The following is a 20064-nucleotide window of genomic DNA, read 5'->3' as shown; positions in this document are numbered from 1 at the left end:
GGATTTTTTTTTGCTAACAGATGCCAAAATGTACTATGAAGCTACAGAAATGGAGTCAATGTGCTTTTCCTAAAAGGACTACTACAGAGGTCAGTAGAACAGAGAATTCAGAAACAGATCTACATATAAATGGTCACCATTTTATGAAGAATATACTGCTTTGTGCAATGGATAATATATTCTTTCTAATAAATAGGCTTGGGTCAATTGAATGTCTATGGGGAAGAACTGAAATGTGAACTATAAATGCCATCATACTCAAAAAATTCATTCAGGATGGGTCATAGTCCTAAATATGAAAAATAAATTGAAAAAGATTGAGAATTGGTAGAAGGATAGGAGTAATTTTGTTCTTAAGGCTCTTTCAGTCCCTGTATCAGCACATACATTATCAAAGGTTTGACTGATTTCTCCTTGTTTCATCAGAATTTCTCCTCTCATGCTTTTTGGTACCCAGATTATGAAATTACTGCCAAGGAATAAAAGAGTTTTCTATTTTTCTACCCAGAAAGGGTTTGCCCCTGTCAAGAATGACTGCATTTAGTTTTATTTATAGATCTTCATTAGCTTTAAAGAAAATTATACTTTCTTATACTTTTTTTCTTATACTTTACTGGATACTTTTTTTTTTTTTTTTGGACAGGCAGAGTAGACAGTGAGAGAGAGACAGAGAGAAAGGTCTTCCTTTTCCATTGGTTCACCCCCTCAATGGCTGCTGTGGCTGGCACGCTGCAGCCCGCGCAACGCACTGATCCAAAGCCAGGAGCCAGGTGCCTCTCCTGGTCTCCCATGTGGGTGCAGGGCCCAAGGACTTGGGCCATCCTCCATTGCACTCCCGGGCCACAGCAGAGAGCTGGACTGGAAGTGGGGCAACCAGGACAGAATCTGGCGCCCCGACCAGGACTAGAACCCGGTGTGCCGGCACCGCAGGGGGAGGATTAGCCTATTGAGCCACAGCACCGGCCATGGATACTTTTGACTTGAGTTTTCACTACTTGTGGTGTGATAAATTTAGGTGTACTTTTCTGTCTGTCCTGTTAGAAATTTTTATTGTTTTTTTTCTTTTATACATCTTTATTTTTATTAATATAAAGAGAACATATTTCATGTATTTCATAGGTACAGTTCTGAGAAAGTAACCATACTTCCCTCCCTCCCCATCCCAGCTCCCCTCTGTCCCTCCCTCCTTTTCTTTTCATTAGTTTTAGAAAGTCGTAATTTTACTCCAATCTACAATCACAGTTAATTCCCCACTAATTGTAATATTCAACAAGTAAAAAGTAGGAAGACCATAATTCCACAGGAGTATAAACAAAGGCTAAAAATAACAGTCATATAACAGGATGTCCATTTCACTTCTATACATTTTTATATTCTATATTAACTGTCACATAGAGAAAAAACATACATAGAGAAAAAAATACGATATTTGTCTTTTTGAGAATGACATTTCATTAAGCATAATAGTTTCTAGTTGCATCTATTTTGTTGCAAGACAGGATTTCATTCTTTTTAATGGCTGAGTAGTATTCTGTGTGTGTGTGTGTGTGTGTGTGTGTCTTTATACAGTCAGTTGATAGACATCTGGGTTGACTCTGTATCTTAGCTATTGTGAATTAAGCTGCAATAAACAAGGAAGTAAAGCTAAATTCTTTCATATGCTGATTTCATTTTGTTGGGGGTAAATTCCCAAGTGTTTCTTGCTTTGATTCCATAGCTCGATGTTTTTCATCAGTTTTTTAATTTTATTTTTTATTTTTTATTTTTTCTTCTTGTTTAAAGGTATACAAATTTCACATATACAAATTTAGGAATATAGTGATTCTTCCTACCCTACCCTCCCTCCTACCCATGCTTCCACCCTTCTTCCTCCTCTCTTCCCTATTCCCAGTCTTATGGGAGTGAACCAATGGAAAGATCTCTCTCTCTGCCTCTGCCTCTTCCTCTCTGTAACTGATTTATTTATTTGTTTGAAAGTCAGAGTTACCCACAGAGAGAAGAGAGGCTCTAGAGAGAGAGAAAGAGAAAGAGAGGGAGAGAGAGAGAGAGAGAGAGAGAGAGAGAGAGGTGTCTTCTATCCTCTGGTTCACTCCCCAGTTGGCCACAACACCGGAGCTGTGCCAATCCAAAGCCAGGAGCTAGGAGCTAGGAGCCAGGAGCTTCTTCTTGGTCTCCCACGTGGATGCAGGGGCCCAAGGACATGGGCCATCTTCTACTGCTTTCCCAGGCCATAGCAGAGAGCTGGATCGGAAGTGGAGAAGCTGGGACTCAAACAAGCACCCATATGGGATGCTGGCACTGCAGGTGTTGGCTTTACCCACTACGCCATGGTGCTGGCCCCAATAAATAAATCTTTGAAGAAAAAAAAAAAGATTATCTAGGTTCTTTTTTTCTGTTCTCACTGGACTAAAATAATGCAATTCTTATAATACATAGTACTTTAAATCATGTGGTTTTCTGTAATACTGATTCTATTGTCTTAGATACTCTTTTTAGAGTATCATAAACATGGGTTTGAAAAGTAACAAGACAAAAATTGTATGTAGGAAAGCATTATTTTCATTTTTGTCTATGAAAATTAAAAATTAATAGAAATGATATGGGTATCTTCATATAATGTGAACCACCAGTATTGTACATCTAATTTGTTAGGCTCAATGTTGATGAACAAAAATAAAAATTATAAACAGATAGGTAGGCACTTCCTTCAATGATAAGATATTTGCAGTAATAGAAGAAGGAAGATAAATTCCAAAGTTTCTGCCTTACATCATTCATGTATTTTTTTCATTCAAACAAAAATATTTATTGAGCACCTACTAAGTATTAGACACTGTACCAGAGGCCAGTGATGTGGTAATGAACAAAATTTTACTTCTTTTTTAGATTTTATATGTATGTAGAGAAGCATTGGTTCCTTGGTAATAAAATGCAGGTATTTCTATTTCTAACTTCTTTAGCTTGTATAAACTGACTATATTTTTCTTCATTTCAGCTTCCTTGGCTGTTGCCATTACAGGTTTCTTCTATTTTCTCACTTTCTTTCCACAAGTAATCATCATAGACCAGTATGCAGTGATGAGCCTCACTCAGAAGGTGTCTGCCTGCCTTATTGCAAATATTGCATTAGCTATTGGCATTGATTTACTGTGCAAGATGGAAATGAAGGGTAAGTTTTTCCTTGGTGAGAATGCCTTTAATGGTTTGATCCTTAGAAAGAAAAGGCAGGCAGTGTGGGGTTGGTCAGGAGGTGGGGTGCAAACGTTGATTGTAGTGTTTCTTAACTGTATTTTTTATTATATTTTCTTGATCGCAAAAATTATATATGTGCACTATGTATGTATATGGTATGCATGCAGTTTTGAGGGTACTTCAAAATGTGAGAAAATGGAATTTAAAAAGACAAGTTGATTTTAGTTCAAAAACATTTTGAACTATATACATATTTTAAAATAATAAGTATATTTCCATAACTTTGAAGACTTTTTGTCTATAAATGCAAACATAAATAAATATATATTTGCTTACATGGAAAATGAAATTTAAAAACAAGTTTATTTTAGTTTAAGTTCATGCAGTTTTCTTCATAATAGTTTCCAGGAAGTATTTGAAGACCCCTCAAATATGTCCACATTTTCTGTATGTCAGTAGTCTCTTCTGGGGGTTATTTCACCACCCAGAGAACAGTGGCAATATCTAGAGATGTTTTTGGGTTTTTATTGACATTATTGAAGATTGTTACTGATAGCAAATAGTTACACTCCAGAGATGCTAGTAAGTATCCCATAAAATACAGTCCCACAACATAAAGTGTCCAACTCCAAACATCAGTAGTGCTGAGATTGAGACACCCCAGATCCATATCCTTATGTTAAAATCTGTGAGTTCATTCTGTTATACCCAGTTTCAGTCCAACATAAATGTTTATCATCAAATTTTTCCCAGTACATATTTTTATTTTCTTTTGCAACCATGAGAATCCTAACTCTAACCATTATCAATATATTTACTGTTTTTTTCAGTTAAATAGTTACAGAATCCATACCAGTGTGAATAGCCAATATGATAATTATTTGCTTGTAATCCTTTCTATATTTACTTAAGGATATGTACTTGAAGTATTGTGTTCAAAACTTACTTCAGGGGGCCAGTGCAATGGCTCACTTGGTTAATCCTCCGCCTGCGGGACCGGCATCCCATACGGGCACTGGGTTCTAGTCCCAGTTGCTCCTCTTCCAGTCCGGCTCTTTGCTGTGGCCCAGGAAGGCAGAGGAGGATGGCCCAGGTGCTTGGGCCCCTGCACTCACATGGGGGACCAGGAGGAGGCACTTGGCTCCTGGCTTCGGATCAGCGTAGCTCCAGCCGTAGTGGCCATTTAGCGGGGTGAACCAATGGAAGGAAGACCTCTCTCTCTCACTCTCTAACTCTGTCTGTCAAATAATAAACAAAAAAAACTTACTTAACTTTTCTCTCAGTGTAGTTATGTTATTAATTTGTAGTAAGGTTAACTACATTTATTTCTCTATGAATTTTATTTTCTTTTTTAAATTTTATTTAAAGTGTGTAAGTTTCATATATTTCATATATTCAAATTTAGGAACATGGTGATACTTCTCACCCTACCCTCCCTCCCACCCATGCTCCATCCCTTCTTCCTCCTCCCTCTCCAATTCCCGATGTTAATTTTTACAAAGATCTCTTTTCAGTTTACTTTATACTCATAAGGTTAACCCTACACTGAGAGTTCAACAAATAGTATGAAGAAAAAAAAAAACACTGTTCCTTAACAGTGTAGATAAGGGCTGTAAACAATCATCAAATTTCAAAATTTCCATTTCACTCCAATACATTACATTTTAGGTACTCTATTAGTTACCGCTGATTAGGGAAAACATTACAATATCTGTCATTTGGGGACTGGTTTATTTCACTAAGTATATTGGTTTCCTGTTACATCCATTTTGTTGCAAAAGACAGGATTTCCTTTTTTAACAGCTGAGTAGTACTCCATAATGTATATATACCATAATTTCTTTATCACATATATAATTTCAGTTGATGGACATCTGGGTTGATTCCATCTCTTAGCTCTTGTGAATTGAACTGTAATAAATAAGGGGGTACAGATCACTCTTTCATGTGCTGATTTCATTTTCTTTGAGTAAATTCCCAGGAGTGGGATGGCAGGATCATATGGTAGATCTATATTTAGATTTCTGAAGTATCTCCATACTGTCTTCCACAGTGGCTGCTCCAGTTTACATTCCCACCAACAGTGGATTAGGGTACCTTTTTCCCCACATCCTCACCAGCATTTGTTGGTTTCCCCTTGAGAGCCATTCTAACTGGGGTGAGGTGAAATCTCATTGTGGTTTTAATTTGCATTTCACTAATGGCTCATGATCCTGAGTAATTTTTTCATGTGTCTGTTGACCATTTGAGTTTCATCCTTTGAAAATGCCTGTTCAAGTCCTTTGCCTTTTTATTAACTGGATTGTTTGTTTTGTTGTTGTTGAGTTTCTTGAGCTCTATACATTCTGGATATTAATCCTTTATCAGTTTTATAGTTTGCAAATACTTTCTCCCATTCTGTTGGTTGTCTCTTTACTTTGCTGAATGTTTTTTTTTTCCTTTTGCAGTGCAGAATCTTCTCTGTTTGATGTAATCCCATTTGTCAATTTTTTTCTTTGATTGCCTGTGCTTCCAGGTTCTTTTCCAAGAAGTCTTTTCCTATGCCATTGTCTTGCAGAGTTCCCCCAAAGTTTTCTAGTAATTTGATGGTATCAGTTTGTAGATTTAGGGCTTTGATCCATTTGAATGGATTTTTTTGTAAGGTGTAGAATAATAGTCTTACTTCATGCTTCAGTATGCAGAGATCCAGTTTTCCCAGCACCATTTGTTGAAGAGACTGCTTGCTTCATTGATTGATTTTAGTTCCTTTGTCAAAGATTAGTTATTTGTAGATGTGTGGATTGATTTTTGGAATTTCTATTCTATTCCATTGGTCTACACATCTATTTTGTTGCCAGTACCAGGTTGTTTGATTATAACTGTAGTATGTCTTGAAATCTGGTATTGTCTATGCATTATATTCTCAGCCCTTCCTGGTCATTGTTTGATTTAATATGCATTTCTGAGTATATAGGACATTCACAAAGTTTTTAAAGAATAAAAATAAATGCTATTATACTAAAAAGTTGTCATTGCCTTCCTAACCTATTATGTCCCACTCTGTAAGTGATTAGTTTTATCTATTTCTGTTTTATCCTTCCTGTATTTCATTTTTTTAAAAATATCACAAGGTTTATATGTATTTTCTGTTACCTGACTTTCTTATAACAATAATAGTATACTGTATATTTTTTTCAACTAAGTTTTTTTGTGCAAAAATATATCCTAGAAATCATTCCATATGATTTTATATCTACAAGGAGTCTTCAGAAAGTTCCTGGAAAATATGTATTATCAAAAACTACATGGATTTCAAAATGTTTTGCATCAAAACTCATACTAACTTGCTCTTACATGTCTGAACAGAATCTAGTTTGAGATTCTAAAAGGATAAGATATCAGTTTGAAAAGAAGCCCTATCAAAGCAACGTGAATTATGCTAAAGATGGAAGCAAGAACAAACATCAAAGTTATGGAGAGAGAGAGAGCGGGAGGGAGGAAAAAGGGAGAAAGGGAACAGGGAGGGGGGAGAGAGAGAGAGACAGAGAGAGAGAGAGAGAGAGAGAGAGAGGAAAGAATGAGTGAGAATATCTTCCATGTATTGGTTCATTTTCCCAGATGACCACAGTGTCCCAAGCAGTAGCTTGACCTTCTGTAACACTCCTAATCAGTATGACTTTTGTTTATTGTTGACTTATTGTGATGCCTAGAACTTCCAGTGTTGTGTTGAATAAGGGTGATGAAAGCCAACATTCTTGCTTTGTATCCAATCTTAGGGAAAGAACATTTAGTCTTTCAATAGGTGTTTTATATGTAGATGTTTTTCACAAGCTTTTTCATAGGCTGAAGTAACTCTTCTCTATTCCCAATTTTCTGAGAGTTTTTGATATGCATGAGTGTTGGATTTTATCGTGATTTTTCCTTGTCAATTGGTGTGATCATACAATTTTTCTTATATATATAAACTATTGATATAATAGATTATACTGATTTATTCTGACCTCTTTCATTTAGGTTTTGATTTATTTTAAGTTAAGTTTTTATTTGTGATGTGAGGCTGAGGTATTTTTTTTCCCCATGTGTCATTTTTTTTATTCTTTAAAAGTTTTTCTTTCTTTTTTTTCTGACTGGTGTATTTCAAAGGATTTGTCCTCAGGACCAGAAATCCTTTCTTTTCCTTGGTCTATTCTATTGGTAAAACCTTCAATTGTATTTTTTTTATTGACATTTACAGCTGCAAGATTTCTGATTGGTTCTTTTTTATATAATCTCTGTTGAATTTCTTATTCATATCACACAATGTCTTTCTCATTTCTTTGAATTGTCTGTATTCTCTTGTATATCATTGAGTTTCATAGGATCATTACTTTGAATTCTTTTTCATGTATTTTGTAGTGTTCCATCAAGTTATGATCTGTTTCTGGAGAAATATTTTGATCCTCTGGAGTTGCCTTGCTTTGGCTTTCTTGCTTCTTTATATTTCTTGTGTTGTTCCTATGTTTCTGTGCCCAATGTCTGATGTGTAACAGTTACTTCTTCTTTATGGAGTATCTTTCACTGAAAAATACTTTTACGTTTAGATGGGATTTGGGATGTTAGTTGGGTCATTGCTTTGGCTTTCATTCTAGATAAGCCCAGAAGTGGATCTTCCATGTGATTTCTTCAGCTGTAATCCATGTTACAGCTACATGTCATGTTAGTGTGTCTACAAGTGCCACAACTGTTTAGACTTCACCAGTTCATGGAAGTAGTGTTGTGATTCTGCTGTAGTTTTGGGCATCCAAAGGTGTGTTTCCTTAGGCTCTTTTAGAATCAAGTGCCAATCACATTGGAGTTTGTGATTGCAGAAGCCATAGTCCTAGAGTTCAGGACACAGAGGGGACTATTTCCAGATCCTGCTTGGTTAGTATGTATGATTCTGTGACTGTGGCACTGATCATCAGAGATCTGGAGCTGCAGGATATGGATGGTACCTTCCTCAGGTTCTGAAGGGTGGCTGTGGGTGACATTGGGGCTTGTAACATCAGCATCCACAGTCCTCATATTGGGGGATTTGGAGGGGACCTTCCCCAGGTTCCACAGGATGAGCCAATGGCCATAGTCTCATAGCTGCAGGATGCCGTGAGAACCTTACCCAGGTTCCACAGGGTGAGTGTTGGTGACACTGAGGCCTATGACGCCAACACCTGCAGTTGTAGAGCTTCAGGATGTATGAAACCATCCTCAGTTCCTATACAACAAGTTCATTGGCTCTTGGACTAGTGATGCCATCTGGTACAATCTTGGAACTATGTAACTAACAGGAATCTCCCCTTATCTCATGGAGTGAGTATGGGTGATGCTGAGGCTTGTGGAACCAGTATCTGTGGTTCTGAAGCTGAAAAACTGGGTGGGCCTGTCCCAAAGCTCTGTGGGGGCAAAATAAGGATATGCTGAGAATTATACACTGGTGTCTCAGGTCTTGGAACAGTAGAAGGCAGATAAGGCCTACCTCCACAATTACGGTGGTGAGCATAGATATCTATAGGACTTACAGTACCAATAGTCACATTCACACCGTTGAGATGTGTAGGAAGCCTTACCTAGGTTCACTGGGGTGAGCACAGATTGTGCTGTAGATTGTGTTCCGGCAGCCATAGACCTTCAGGTGTGGAATGCCAACAGGGCCTTCTTCAGTTTCCATGGCGAAGTCATGGGTAACTCAGTATCATAGCACCAATAGCTGCAGTCACAGAACTTCAAAATGTGGTGACCTTATCCAGGTACCACAGAGTGAGCTTGCATAACTGTGGGTCTTACGGCACTAACAGCTTTGGTCTTAGAGCTATAGAAAGCAGAAGGGGCCATCCCATGTTCCCTGGGACAAGTATAGGTAGTACTGAGTCTTGTGGCACCAATAGCCATGCCCAGAACTATGGGACTAGGATGGGACCATCTCCAGATTCTTTGTGGTGAGATTGGGTAATACTGGGGCTTGTGCATTGGAAGCTGCAATTCTGGAGCTGTGGAATGTGGATAAGGTCCCGTCCCCAGATCCCATGGCAGTTACATTTGATACCAGGGCTTGTGCACTGTCAGTTTCAGGCCATGTGCCATAAGAGGTAGAAAGTCAAGGTTGATTATGGAGCTTGTTCCCTTCTGCTGTTAACTGTGTTTCATAAGATGATGAGGGTAACTTCCCCAGATCCCGCCAGGACTTGTGTACCAGTAGCTGCAGTCCCTGAGCTGGAAGAGGCATATGGAACTTGTGTACCACAGTTCTGCAGTTGTGGATATTAAGAAGCCTGCCTTATCCTCTTTGAGGCATGTGCTGGTCCCAGGGGCTTCTACTGGTTCCAGGGGCTTCTACTGGTGTCAGGAGCTCCCTAAGAGCTGTAAGACAGATTCTAGTCTAGCAATGTATACTGTAGCAGCTTGGATTCTGAGAAAGTGGGAGTCAATGTGGATTCCTTTTTTGTAGTAAAGCAATCACTCAGACTCCAATAATCTTTCCAAACTGGATTTTTTTTTACAGGCAGAGTGGACAGTGTGAGAGAGAGAGACAGAGAGAAAGGTCTTCCTTTTGCCGTTGGTTCACCCTCCAATGGCCGCCACGGCCGGTGCACTGTGACCGGCGCACCGCGCTGATCTGAAGTCAGGAGCCAAGGGCCCAAGGACTTGGGCCATCCTCCACTGCACTCCTGGGCCACAGCAGAGAGCTGGCCTGGAAGAGGGGCAACTGGGACAGAATCCGGTGCCCCGACCGGGACTAGAACCAGGTGTGCCGGCACCACAGGCGGAGGATTAGCCTAGTGAGCCATGGCGCTGGCCTCCAAACTGGATTTTAAGCTTTTGAGTACTATAAAATTCTCTTCTAACAATGGCTGCTGATAAACTAGCTGCTTCCATTGATGAATTTTTTGCTGTCACCAGCAATCTTGCCATAATGAATACCTTTGACAGACATGTTCTTGACGGTAAATCCCATATTGTCCCCAGGAAGAGCTTCACTTATAGCTTCATGGTTCATTTCAGCTGACTTTATCTCAGTTGTGAAATTGGCTACAACAAAAGTGACCACCATGCCAAGTTTGAGAATACCAGTCTCCACTTAGTCTACAGGGCCAATACCAATACCACCACTTTTTTTTTTTTTTTTTTTTTGTAAGGGAAAGAGTTTATTGGGGAAACCCAGCAGGCTGGAGAGAAGGGGTGAAGAAGGAAAAAGAGAGAGAGAAGGAGAGTATAAGAGAGAGAGAGAGAGAGACAGGACAGGAGAGCAGAGAGCACAGAGAAGAGAGAGCGAGAGAGGAGAGAAGAGAGCAGAAGGAGCGGCCAAGAGAGCCACAGGTTCAGGAACAGGTCCTTTTAAAACTTTGCCAGAGGGCAGGCAGGGAAGCAGGAGCAGCGAATCCTATTAGGATGGGGGTGGAGCTTGACAATAGCAGTTAGGTCATGTGGCTACCTGGCTTTCAGCAATGGCGGGGGTTAGGGCCTAGGATGTAAATCAGGGTGTATGTTGCACCATAGATAAAACTGCGCCATTTTCCTAACATTCCCCCTTTTGTTTTTTATAAAGCAGGAGTTGTATGGGATTACATTAGTCCCAACAGTCCAGGAGGGGTAGAGGGACGATGATCTGTCTTTAGAGCTACTTCCTGCTGACATGGGGCGATGAGGTATTCTTCGCTGGCATGGGGCGATGTCTCAAGCTGCTGTCTCCTGGGTGGGGAGCTGAGTATATACCTGTAGCAGCATTTGGTTGACCGCCTGGTTGCTGAAGACCTTGGTTTGTTCCATTATCACCTGCTGTAAACACTTAAACAGACAAGGTAGTATAAAATACAGGGTGAGAATAGCAACCAATGATCCTAAGAGTGGCATTAACCAGGTAATGAAAGGATTTCATAGAGGAGAGGAAATGAGGGGGTTTTCTGGACCCTTGTGAAAACAGTTTAATGGACATGGTTTAAAGCTGATCCCAGCCAAGACTGGGAGAAAGGCCACTTAACTTTGGCACGTAGTGGAGTTTGTCTGTAGAGAAATTCTAAACAATCATACAATATTAAGTGGGGGAGAAGACCATCAGTACATACAGGTTGGGAGTAGAGCATTGGTGGTAGAGTAGAGGCTATGGTTACAAAGGAAGAGGCCCAAGTCGACTAGATAGGGTCTAGAACCAAGGACAGAGACATTATGAGAGGACCTAAGAAAGGTGCTAAGTCACAAATAAGTTCTCCGATTGAGAGGCAAATAGAAAATAATAGAAGGAGCTTGATAACAATCTGGTGGGCTTTAGGCCTTGTGAGTTAAGAGGCCTAGACCTATCTATCTCGTCACATAGGGTACATCCTAAGGGAGGTATGAACCTCCTTGGGGAAGGCACCCTGTTGACTTCCATTACCTAGCTGGCCTGGGAGGAGAGCTGGCTGGGTGAAGGCAGGTGGCATCTCTAACAGGAAATTCACAGTTCTGCCTGCAATGTCACTGACCCTATTTGGCCATCTCCTCAGCAGCTGTGGTCACCTTGGAAGCTGGGCCGAGTGAAGGGCTTCTCAGCTTAGAGCCAGCAAAGTCTGTGCCTCTGACCTGGTTGTCCCTTGACTCCAGGGCAGTTCCATTTCCAGTGATCCAACTCTTGGGAGAGCTGCCAGGGCGCTTCACAAGCTGACTTCTGCTGAAGCCCAGGCTTTCCACATTGAAAGCCACTGCAGAGGACTGACCTGTTGGGTCTCCTTGAGGGCAGATCACTGTACAGAACAACCTTTAATAGGCCTGCCACCAATCTTTACATTGCTTCTGATGCCTAGCTTCTTTTTCCTCCTGGTTTTTGTTAAAGCAGACCAGAGGATGCAAGTCAAGGGGTTGCTCAAGTCTCATCTCTAATCTTGGTGGCCTAAACTAGAAGTCTGTAATTACAGGCATGTTATATAGTGGTTTATGTTGAGGCAGACAATGCCCATGAGGAAAGCTATGTCCTTACTTTAAAACTTTCTTTCCCTTTAGTCTTAAAGGGAGGTCTTCCCTGTTTACTGTGCTGATGGTGAAGTAAATCTAGCTGAAGAATCGTAATTTAAGCTTTCATTTTGGCTATGCTATTACATAAGAATGTTAACCATCCTTTTTATAAGGTCTAAAGATTAAATTGTGCGTCCTAGAGAGTCCTTCAGTATAGTCAGTTTCCTACCTCAAAGAGACTAGAGAAATGACAGAACAAGTCAGGCTTAGAATAGAGAAATGAGGGAGCAAGTCCCAGATTGCTTACTAACAATAGCAATATCAAATGAAAACTTAGCAAGTGATTTCAACCATTAGATAGCAACTTAAGAAAACATTTACCAGAAGGTCCAATGCCTTCTATAAACTTTAAGAATACATGTATTTGTAAACACATCTTTTAAGTATCTAACATGGTGTAGCTTGTTTAACCAGTAAATTCAAGCACAAACATATAAAATGTTTTTAGTTGCTTTCCACCACCAATTTTAAAACATCTGATACAGAGATTCAGGTCACATGAATCAAATATAACTTTGATTAATTTTAGCTGTTTAAATTATGGGCAATCTTTTATCTGTAAGCCAATTAAAACTCAATAAATTTTCCCATGTAGACATACAATATGTATACCCATAACATAAAAGATAGAACATAAAGCATTTTCAATAATAGCTTTTAAACTCTTTTACTGCTTTTTAATTTACCAGTTGATTCAAATTACTTCCTGATCTTAGTAACCTCAGTTAACCATACTTTCTCTCAGTTGGTACCTATAATACATTATTGACTTCCTCTGTTTACAGAATCATCCCAAAATACTGAATACAATAGATGTGGCTAGAAAAAGTCCATCAGAACCTATAGGAGGACAGCTAAACACAGAACCAACAATGTTTTAGTTTTATGAGCAGCAGATATGATAGATCTGATATATAAAACTGTGGATGACAAAAGACTCTGAGTTGCCACGTTTAAAATTATAAACTCTCTATAAATTCAACAAGAGGCACTTGCTTACTTCACACAGTATTTTTGAAAGCACCTGTAGGATTTTACAAAGCATTTAACTCTTTTAAGCCTCTGGGCCCTTCTCATAAAGATAACCATCATGTCTAGTAACACAAGATCATTAGACTTTATAACTTTCAGGCATATGTAGCAGTAGCATTTTATATTATAAAAACTTAAAATTTAGCACCACTTCACATCTTGATAGTACTTCTAATATAGTCCAAATAGCCTGATTAGTTGGTGTCTCTACAAGATGAGAGACTTATATGTCCTTCGATTTTTTTCAGTTGGGCCCAAACTGGAAAAACTGAAGTTCAAAATTTACTGGAAATTTCAAAGTCTAAATTCTTTGAAACTTTGATTTTTGATTTTTTGAATGCCTGTCAAGGATGCCAAGAAGGCTCAAAATCCAAAATATCTGGTTGAAATAAGATTCCTTAACATCATGACATAATATAGACCAAATTTGATGATTGTTACAAGGTGATCATTCAAATGTTTGAAAATAAGCACATATTTAAATAACTCATAGCTCTTAATAAAAAAAAATCAGCTGTTTTCACTTAGAATTTAACAGAGAATTCAAGAGAACATAATAGATTACTTTAACATAGGATCAGATTCTAATTTTATGTCAAAGAGGAATAGATTAGTATACTTGTGATGTTTTCCATCTGCCAATGCCCTTGATTTACATTTTGCAATAACCTGTTAAAAATCTCCAAATTAAGATAACATTTTAAAATAAGGTAACACATCAAATTTCAGCCTGAGTTACTCCAAGCAATGTTGAACTATTTTCATAGACAATTTATAAACTAACCCAAATAGTTTTTATAGAATATAACATGCTGAGTATACAAAAGTTTACATTTAGATGCATTTATTTCATTTGCCTTTACTCAATTTAAATTAGCAGTTACACCTAAATGACTTAAGATGCTGCTATTATATCATATATCTATCTGATTTGATTAAAATTGAAATTGCATGCATATTGAAAACAAGTACTATTTACCCATTGCTGTTTCATTGAGTACTGATTACCTGGAAACCTGTTAAAATAAATTGTGAAAATAAGTTCAGCAAGTTACAAAGCAATATTTTTAAAGGTAGTGATCTTACTAGTTTCGAGAGAAATTCCTTCAAACTCAGTGTCTAGTTACAGTTACCTTTTTCCTAAGAACACCTTAGGCCCATGACATCATAGTCAGCCACTTGGGACTGCATCAAGACAATTCCCAAAGGTGACAGTGAGCCAGAGGTCAATGCACCAAACCTGATTTTCCTGTCTGGCTTTCTCATGATAAAACAAAAGAGCCATCAGAAGGGTAGGAGACCTAATTTGTTTCTCAATAAGCAGGGAGCCCAAAAGAATGGGATTACCACTCCTTTGCTATTCTTATGGTAAAACTGGAACAAGAGAGGGACAAAAGACCAGTTGGAGGACGAGGGCTGGAGAGTGAAAGCATGGAGACAATCATTCCCAAACTGATAAGACAGAGAGAGTAGACTTTGGACCAGGCCTGGTTCTAAGATAAAATCCGAATTGCTGGGTGGGAGGGAGAGGTATAGTGAGCTGAGATAGTGAAAAGCTGGGGCCACAAAGGTGGAAGGCAGAGGTTTTGGCTTAGGCACTTGACCTCTAGTGGAAACTTTGGAGGCCAATAGGACCTTGGCCAGAGAGCAGTACACATGGAAGGTTTAGATCAAAGATAGAAAAGCTTGAGCATATGGGATCTCCTTCCATTTTCCCGAATGCTCACAGAAGTGTTAAAGATCTTGAATGATATCAAGGTCAAACCACTCCAACTTTGGGCTGATCCCTCAGGGCCAAACGCGCCAACATGCAGGGGCCACTTTAAAGATGAGGCATTGACGTTTAGGGGCTGGAGCCAATTTGAGAGGAACCATATTACTTAAAGAATCAGATGGAACGTGGTCAGAGAAAAGTTCCCATTGCAACCTGTAGAGTCAGATCCGTGAATTCAAGCATCCTTGAATCCTGGCAGACTGACTAATGAGAGAATGTGGGAGCAGAAGGCAGGGTCGTCACCCAAGCACCCACTGGAGCCCATGGCTTAGCCTGTAAAAGGAGAACAGAGGTTGAGTCGTCACTCACACCCACTATTGCCCAGACACAGTGTCTAAAGGGACTAAAAGCCTTAAGTAAGAGTTGTGGTTAGTGTCTAGTACTATGACTTTTACGAGTCAGGCGAGCAATACCACCACTTTTGTAAATATCCTGTGGTGGCAGATATGTTTGTCAGTTGGATGAGTTGATGGTAGGGCATTCCAGGGCTTCAAGCAGTATGGTTCTATTTGTGCTATCATTTTTATGGGGGACTTTCCCTTAAACTAGGTCATATTAACATACTTAGCTCCAGCATGTTGTGACCATACTAACCAGAAATTGGTACAAATGCAGCTATGTCAGGGTTGTAGCCAATTTTTAAAACATAGGCATTGACTTCCTTAATGATTTCCTTATATCTCTTCTGGCTATATAGTGGCTCAGTGGAATCCACGTTGTTAACACAAAAAATTATTTATTTCATACCTGGTGTTTAAGCCAGAAGGTCAGCACACCTTTGTAGATACGAGCTTCAGATTCACTGAAACCAGCAGCAACAATCAGGACAACATTGTCAGTCTGAAATATGCCTGTGATCTATTTTTGTTAAAGTCTTTGTGTCCTGGTTTATCAGTGAAAGTCACAGAATAGGGGGAGATGTCAATGGAAATATGCTCAGCTTTCATATGTAAGACCCAGGCATACCTGAAGAAGACATTTGCCATCTCAGAATTCGCCTTCTCAAAATTTTCAATGATTTTTATGTTCATTGCTCTACATTTATGAACAAAATGGCCAATGGTGGTTGACTTGCCTAATTCTATGTGTCCAGTCACTGTGGTGTTGATATGAATCTTTTTCTTTCCCATTTTGACTTTGATTTAGTGATAGTTTTCACATCTATATTCTGGTTGCGAATCAATTGCAAAAAGCTGCTTGATTTTCTTATGTGAATTGCCATCACATTTATTAGGTAAACCCCACTTGTTTATGGTGTATAATGCTATTGGATTTTGTTTTCTAGTATTTTGTTCAGGATTTTTGCATCTGTATCCATAAAAGATATTCGTCTGTAGCCTTATCTTTTGTGATTCTTTGTCTGGTTTGGAATCAGGGTAGTTCTAACCTCATAGAATGAGACAGACAATTGTTAAATCAACAACAGGAGTTACTGAGCACCTGCACCCCATGTAGGATCTCTGTCCTTAATGTGTTGTACTATGAGAATTAATGGTAAAACTACTAGTCGAACAGTACTCTATATCTTGTGTGGTTGTGTGGGTGCAGTCTGTTGAAATCTTTGCTTAGTATATACTAAGTTGATCTTCTGTATATAAAGAAAATTGAAAATGAATCTTGATGAAGAGTGGGATGGGAGAGGGAGTGGGAGATGGGATGGCTGCCAGTGGGAGGGAGGTTATGAGAGAAAAAGCCACAACAATGCAAAAGTTGTACTTTGTAAATTTACATTTATTAAATAAAAAATTTTAAAAATTTTAAAAAATAAAGTTAATTAAGTTCAGAAAAATGCTTACAATAAATAAAAAGTGAAATCAACTTTGAGATACAATGACTTTGATCAGCCATTGTCTCAACTGTTGAGGAACATATTTCATACAATTTGTTGAACACTTTATTTCTATAGAGTTAATTTTCTGTGTATGAAATTAATTGAAAATAAAAAAATAGAATGAGACAGAAAGCTTACTGCTTCATCCTTTTTTTCCTTTAAAGACTTTTAAAAAATTTTTATTTAAGTTATGCCAAGTTTCATATATTTCATATATATAGATTTAGGAACATAGCAATACATCCCACCCTACCCACCTTCCCACTCACGCTCCAATCCTCCTTCTTCCTCCCTCCATTCCCACTCTTGTAAACTGAAAGTAGAACTTCATCTTTTTTGTTTTCTTTTTGAGGAGTTTGAGAAGGATCTATGTGAATTTAAAAATAATTTAAAGATTTATTTATTATTTATTTGGAATGCAGAGTTAGAGAGGAGGGAGGGAGAGAGAGAGAGAGAGAGAAGGAGAATATGTTCCATCTGCTGGTTCACTCCCCAAATGGCTGTAGCAGTTGAGGCTGTGCCGTGCTGAAGCCAGGAGCCTAGAGCTACTTTCAGGTATCCCACGTGGGTGCAGGGGCCTGAGCACTTAGGCCATCATCCTCTGCTTTCCCAGGTGCATTGGCAGTGGAACTGGATTGGAAGTGGAGAAGCCAGGTCTTGAACTGGCACCCTTACAGGATGCCGCTATGCCACAATACGGGCCCCTGTGCTAATTCTTTGACAGTGAAACCATGTGGTCCTGGACTTTTTTTCTTTGTTGTAAGGGTTTTTTGTTTGTTTGTTTGTTTTTGATTATTTACTTAGTATCCTAGATATTTTTATTCATTCATTTTAAATTTTAAATTAACACATAATATTGTACATTTTTATAGAGTACAGCACATTGTTTCAACACACATACATATAGTATAAACTAATGAAATGAGGCAACTAGCTTTTCTGTTTTCTTATGTTTGTGTGTGGAGCTTACCAGCTCTTTTACAGTAGTCTATGGAGTATATAGTATGTTATTGTTAACTGTGGTTATCTCACAGTGTTGTGAAATATTGGAACTTACTACTTCTGTTTATTTGCTTTTTATATGTCTATTCAAATTTTCTATTTCTTATTGACTCATTTTTTGTTATTTGTGTTTTTATTAATCTGTCCGTTTCATCCATGTTACCTAATCTGTTGCCAATTATTTTGGAAGTTTAGTCCATTACCTTAAAGGTAATTTACTAAAAAGAAAGTGACTGATTTCTAAACTCTGCAATTTACTTTCTATATATTTTATAACGTTTTTGTTTCTTATTTTTACCATTACTGACTTCTTTGATTTTCAGTGAATTTTTGTATACTGTTTTGATTCCTTTTTTATTTCCTTTTATTTAATTTTAAAGGTATTTCTTTTTTTAGTAGTTGCTATATAAATTACAGTTAACATGTCCTATACTATGGAACTAGTGCTTTTCAGTTTTTCCATTCTTATGACAGATAGGATGGCTAGAAAGGGCTAGAGTTGATTATTTTCCTTCTTCCAGGTTTAGGCTCTGATAAAACCACAGTGAGTTAAGTTCTGGAAAAATAGTTTTTCTTAGAGCAGAACTGGTTAAGTATATTATCTGGCATATTTCAAAGTGATTTATTTTTCTCCCCCTTTACGTGAAGAATTTTCTTTCCTTTTTTTTTTTTTTTTTTTTTTTTGACAGGCAGAGTGGACAGTGAGAGAGAGAGACAGGTCTTCCTTTGCCATTGGTTCACCCTCCAATGGCCGCCGCGGCTGGCGCGCTGCGGCCGGCGCACCGCGCTGATCCGATGGCAGGAGCCAGGTACTTATTCTGGTCTCCCACGGGGTGCAGGGTCCAAGTACTTGGGCCATCCTCCACTGCACTCCCTGGCCACAGCAGAGAGCTGGCCTGGAAGAGGGGCAACCGGGACAGAATCCGGTGCCCTGACCGGGACTAGAACCCGGTGTGCAGGCGCCGCAAGGGGTGAAGAATTTTCTTTGACCTTTACTTTAAGGAGTTGATAGAGATCCTGAAGATAAAGCACATAAAAGCTTTTTTCCAAGTCCTCCATCTCCCATGACTTGATCATCTGGATTATTTATTTATTTATTTATTTATGAGGCAGAGAGAGATTGCTCCTATTCACTAGTTCACTCCCCTGATGCCTGCATTGGTAAGGCTTAGCTGGGCCAAAGTGGAAAGTTGGAGACTCAAGCCAGTCCTCCAACATGGGTGGCAAGAGTCCAACCGCTTGAGCTATCACCGTGCCTTCCCAGGATCTACAATAGCAGAAAGCTGGAGTCAGCATGCAGGGGTGGGTATCAATTCCAGAATGGGACATGGGTATTCCAGTTAATATTTTAAACAGTAAGCCAAATGCCTGCCTACTGTCCTGTCTGCCCCCACTGCCAAAACCCAGAGTTCTTAGGTCCCAATGCTTGTTCCTTCTGAACCTCTAGAAATCCATCAAATATATCTCAGATTTTCCTATCTTGTATTGATTCCTTCAAAGTTTCTGCTCAGTTTATGCTCCAGTGAATTATGATTCGTTGTGTATGCTTTGATGTCCCTCCAAATTTGATAGTGGTCATTTATGCTATAACCTTTCTTTTTTCATGGATCTGAAGAGTTACTGATGTTCAGTTCATATTTTTGCTTGTTAGGATAAGGTAAGGACTTCTAAGTTCCTTGCATGTATAAGACATTGAATCTTATTTTTGTTGCTGATAAATGTATTTATAAATAAAAGTCTTCTTGGTTATTCCAATGAAGATTAGCAAGGGAGAAAATGGAGGGGTAGAACTACATCATAACCTGTAGATCTGCCTACTGCTTTGAGGCTTAATGACAGACTTTCTGTGATTTTTGTTTGCTGCCTAACTTTTGGTTGGATTTGGCTACCAGAAGAGGTTCTTACATAATTATTTACTTCTTTTTGGACAACATAAAATTACAGACATCTTCAGATATTAAATAGATAGTACTTGTCTCCAGGTTTCTTCTTTATTGTTTAACCCTAGGTGGTTTTGTCCTAATCATAGTTGAGCATCTGAAGTAACTATATCTTACTGTGTTTTAGGGGATGGACTTCAATGGAATAACCTTTCTTCACCAGTGACCCCAGGAGATACCTTCACTTTGGCCCATGTTTTCGGAATGCTTTTATTTGATGCTTGTTTGTATGGCCTTGTGGCCTGGTATGTCGAGGCTGTATTTCCAGGGGAGTATGGTGTGCCTAAGCCATGGTATTTCTTTGTTCAGGTAAGTCC

The 20064-nt window shown here is 38.8% G+C and overlaps 1 protein-coding gene across 10 annotated transcripts in view; it reads left to right on the top strand.

Moving 5' to 3' along the window:
• LOC100352755 (phospholipid-transporting ATPase ABCA3) overlaps positions 1–20064 on the top strand; it is a 183092-nt gene that overhangs the window by 50003 nt on the left and 113025 nt on the right. For 8 of the 10 annotated variants that reach the window (XM_070064644.1, XM_070064647.1, XM_070064645.1 and 5 more), the window contains 2 exons: positions 2996–3169; positions 19875–20056. In XM_070064644.1, coding sequence (XP_069920745.1) covers positions 2996–3169; positions 19875–20056 — 356 coding nt within the window. The remainder of the gene's footprint in view (positions 1–2995; positions 3170–19874; positions 20057–20064) is intronic. The other 2 variants (XM_070064642.1, XM_070064643.1) reach the window with 2 other exon arrangements.

Source organism: Oryctolagus cuniculus, chromosome 19 (assembly GCF_964237555.1).
Source record: "Oryctolagus cuniculus chromosome 19, mOryCun1.1, whole genome shotgun sequence".
NCBI lineage: Eukaryota > Metazoa > Chordata > Mammalia > Lagomorpha > Leporidae > Oryctolagus > Oryctolagus cuniculus.
The sequence above is the reverse complement of the archived record's forward strand: the minus strand, read 5'-3'. Positions and strand labels throughout refer to the sequence as shown.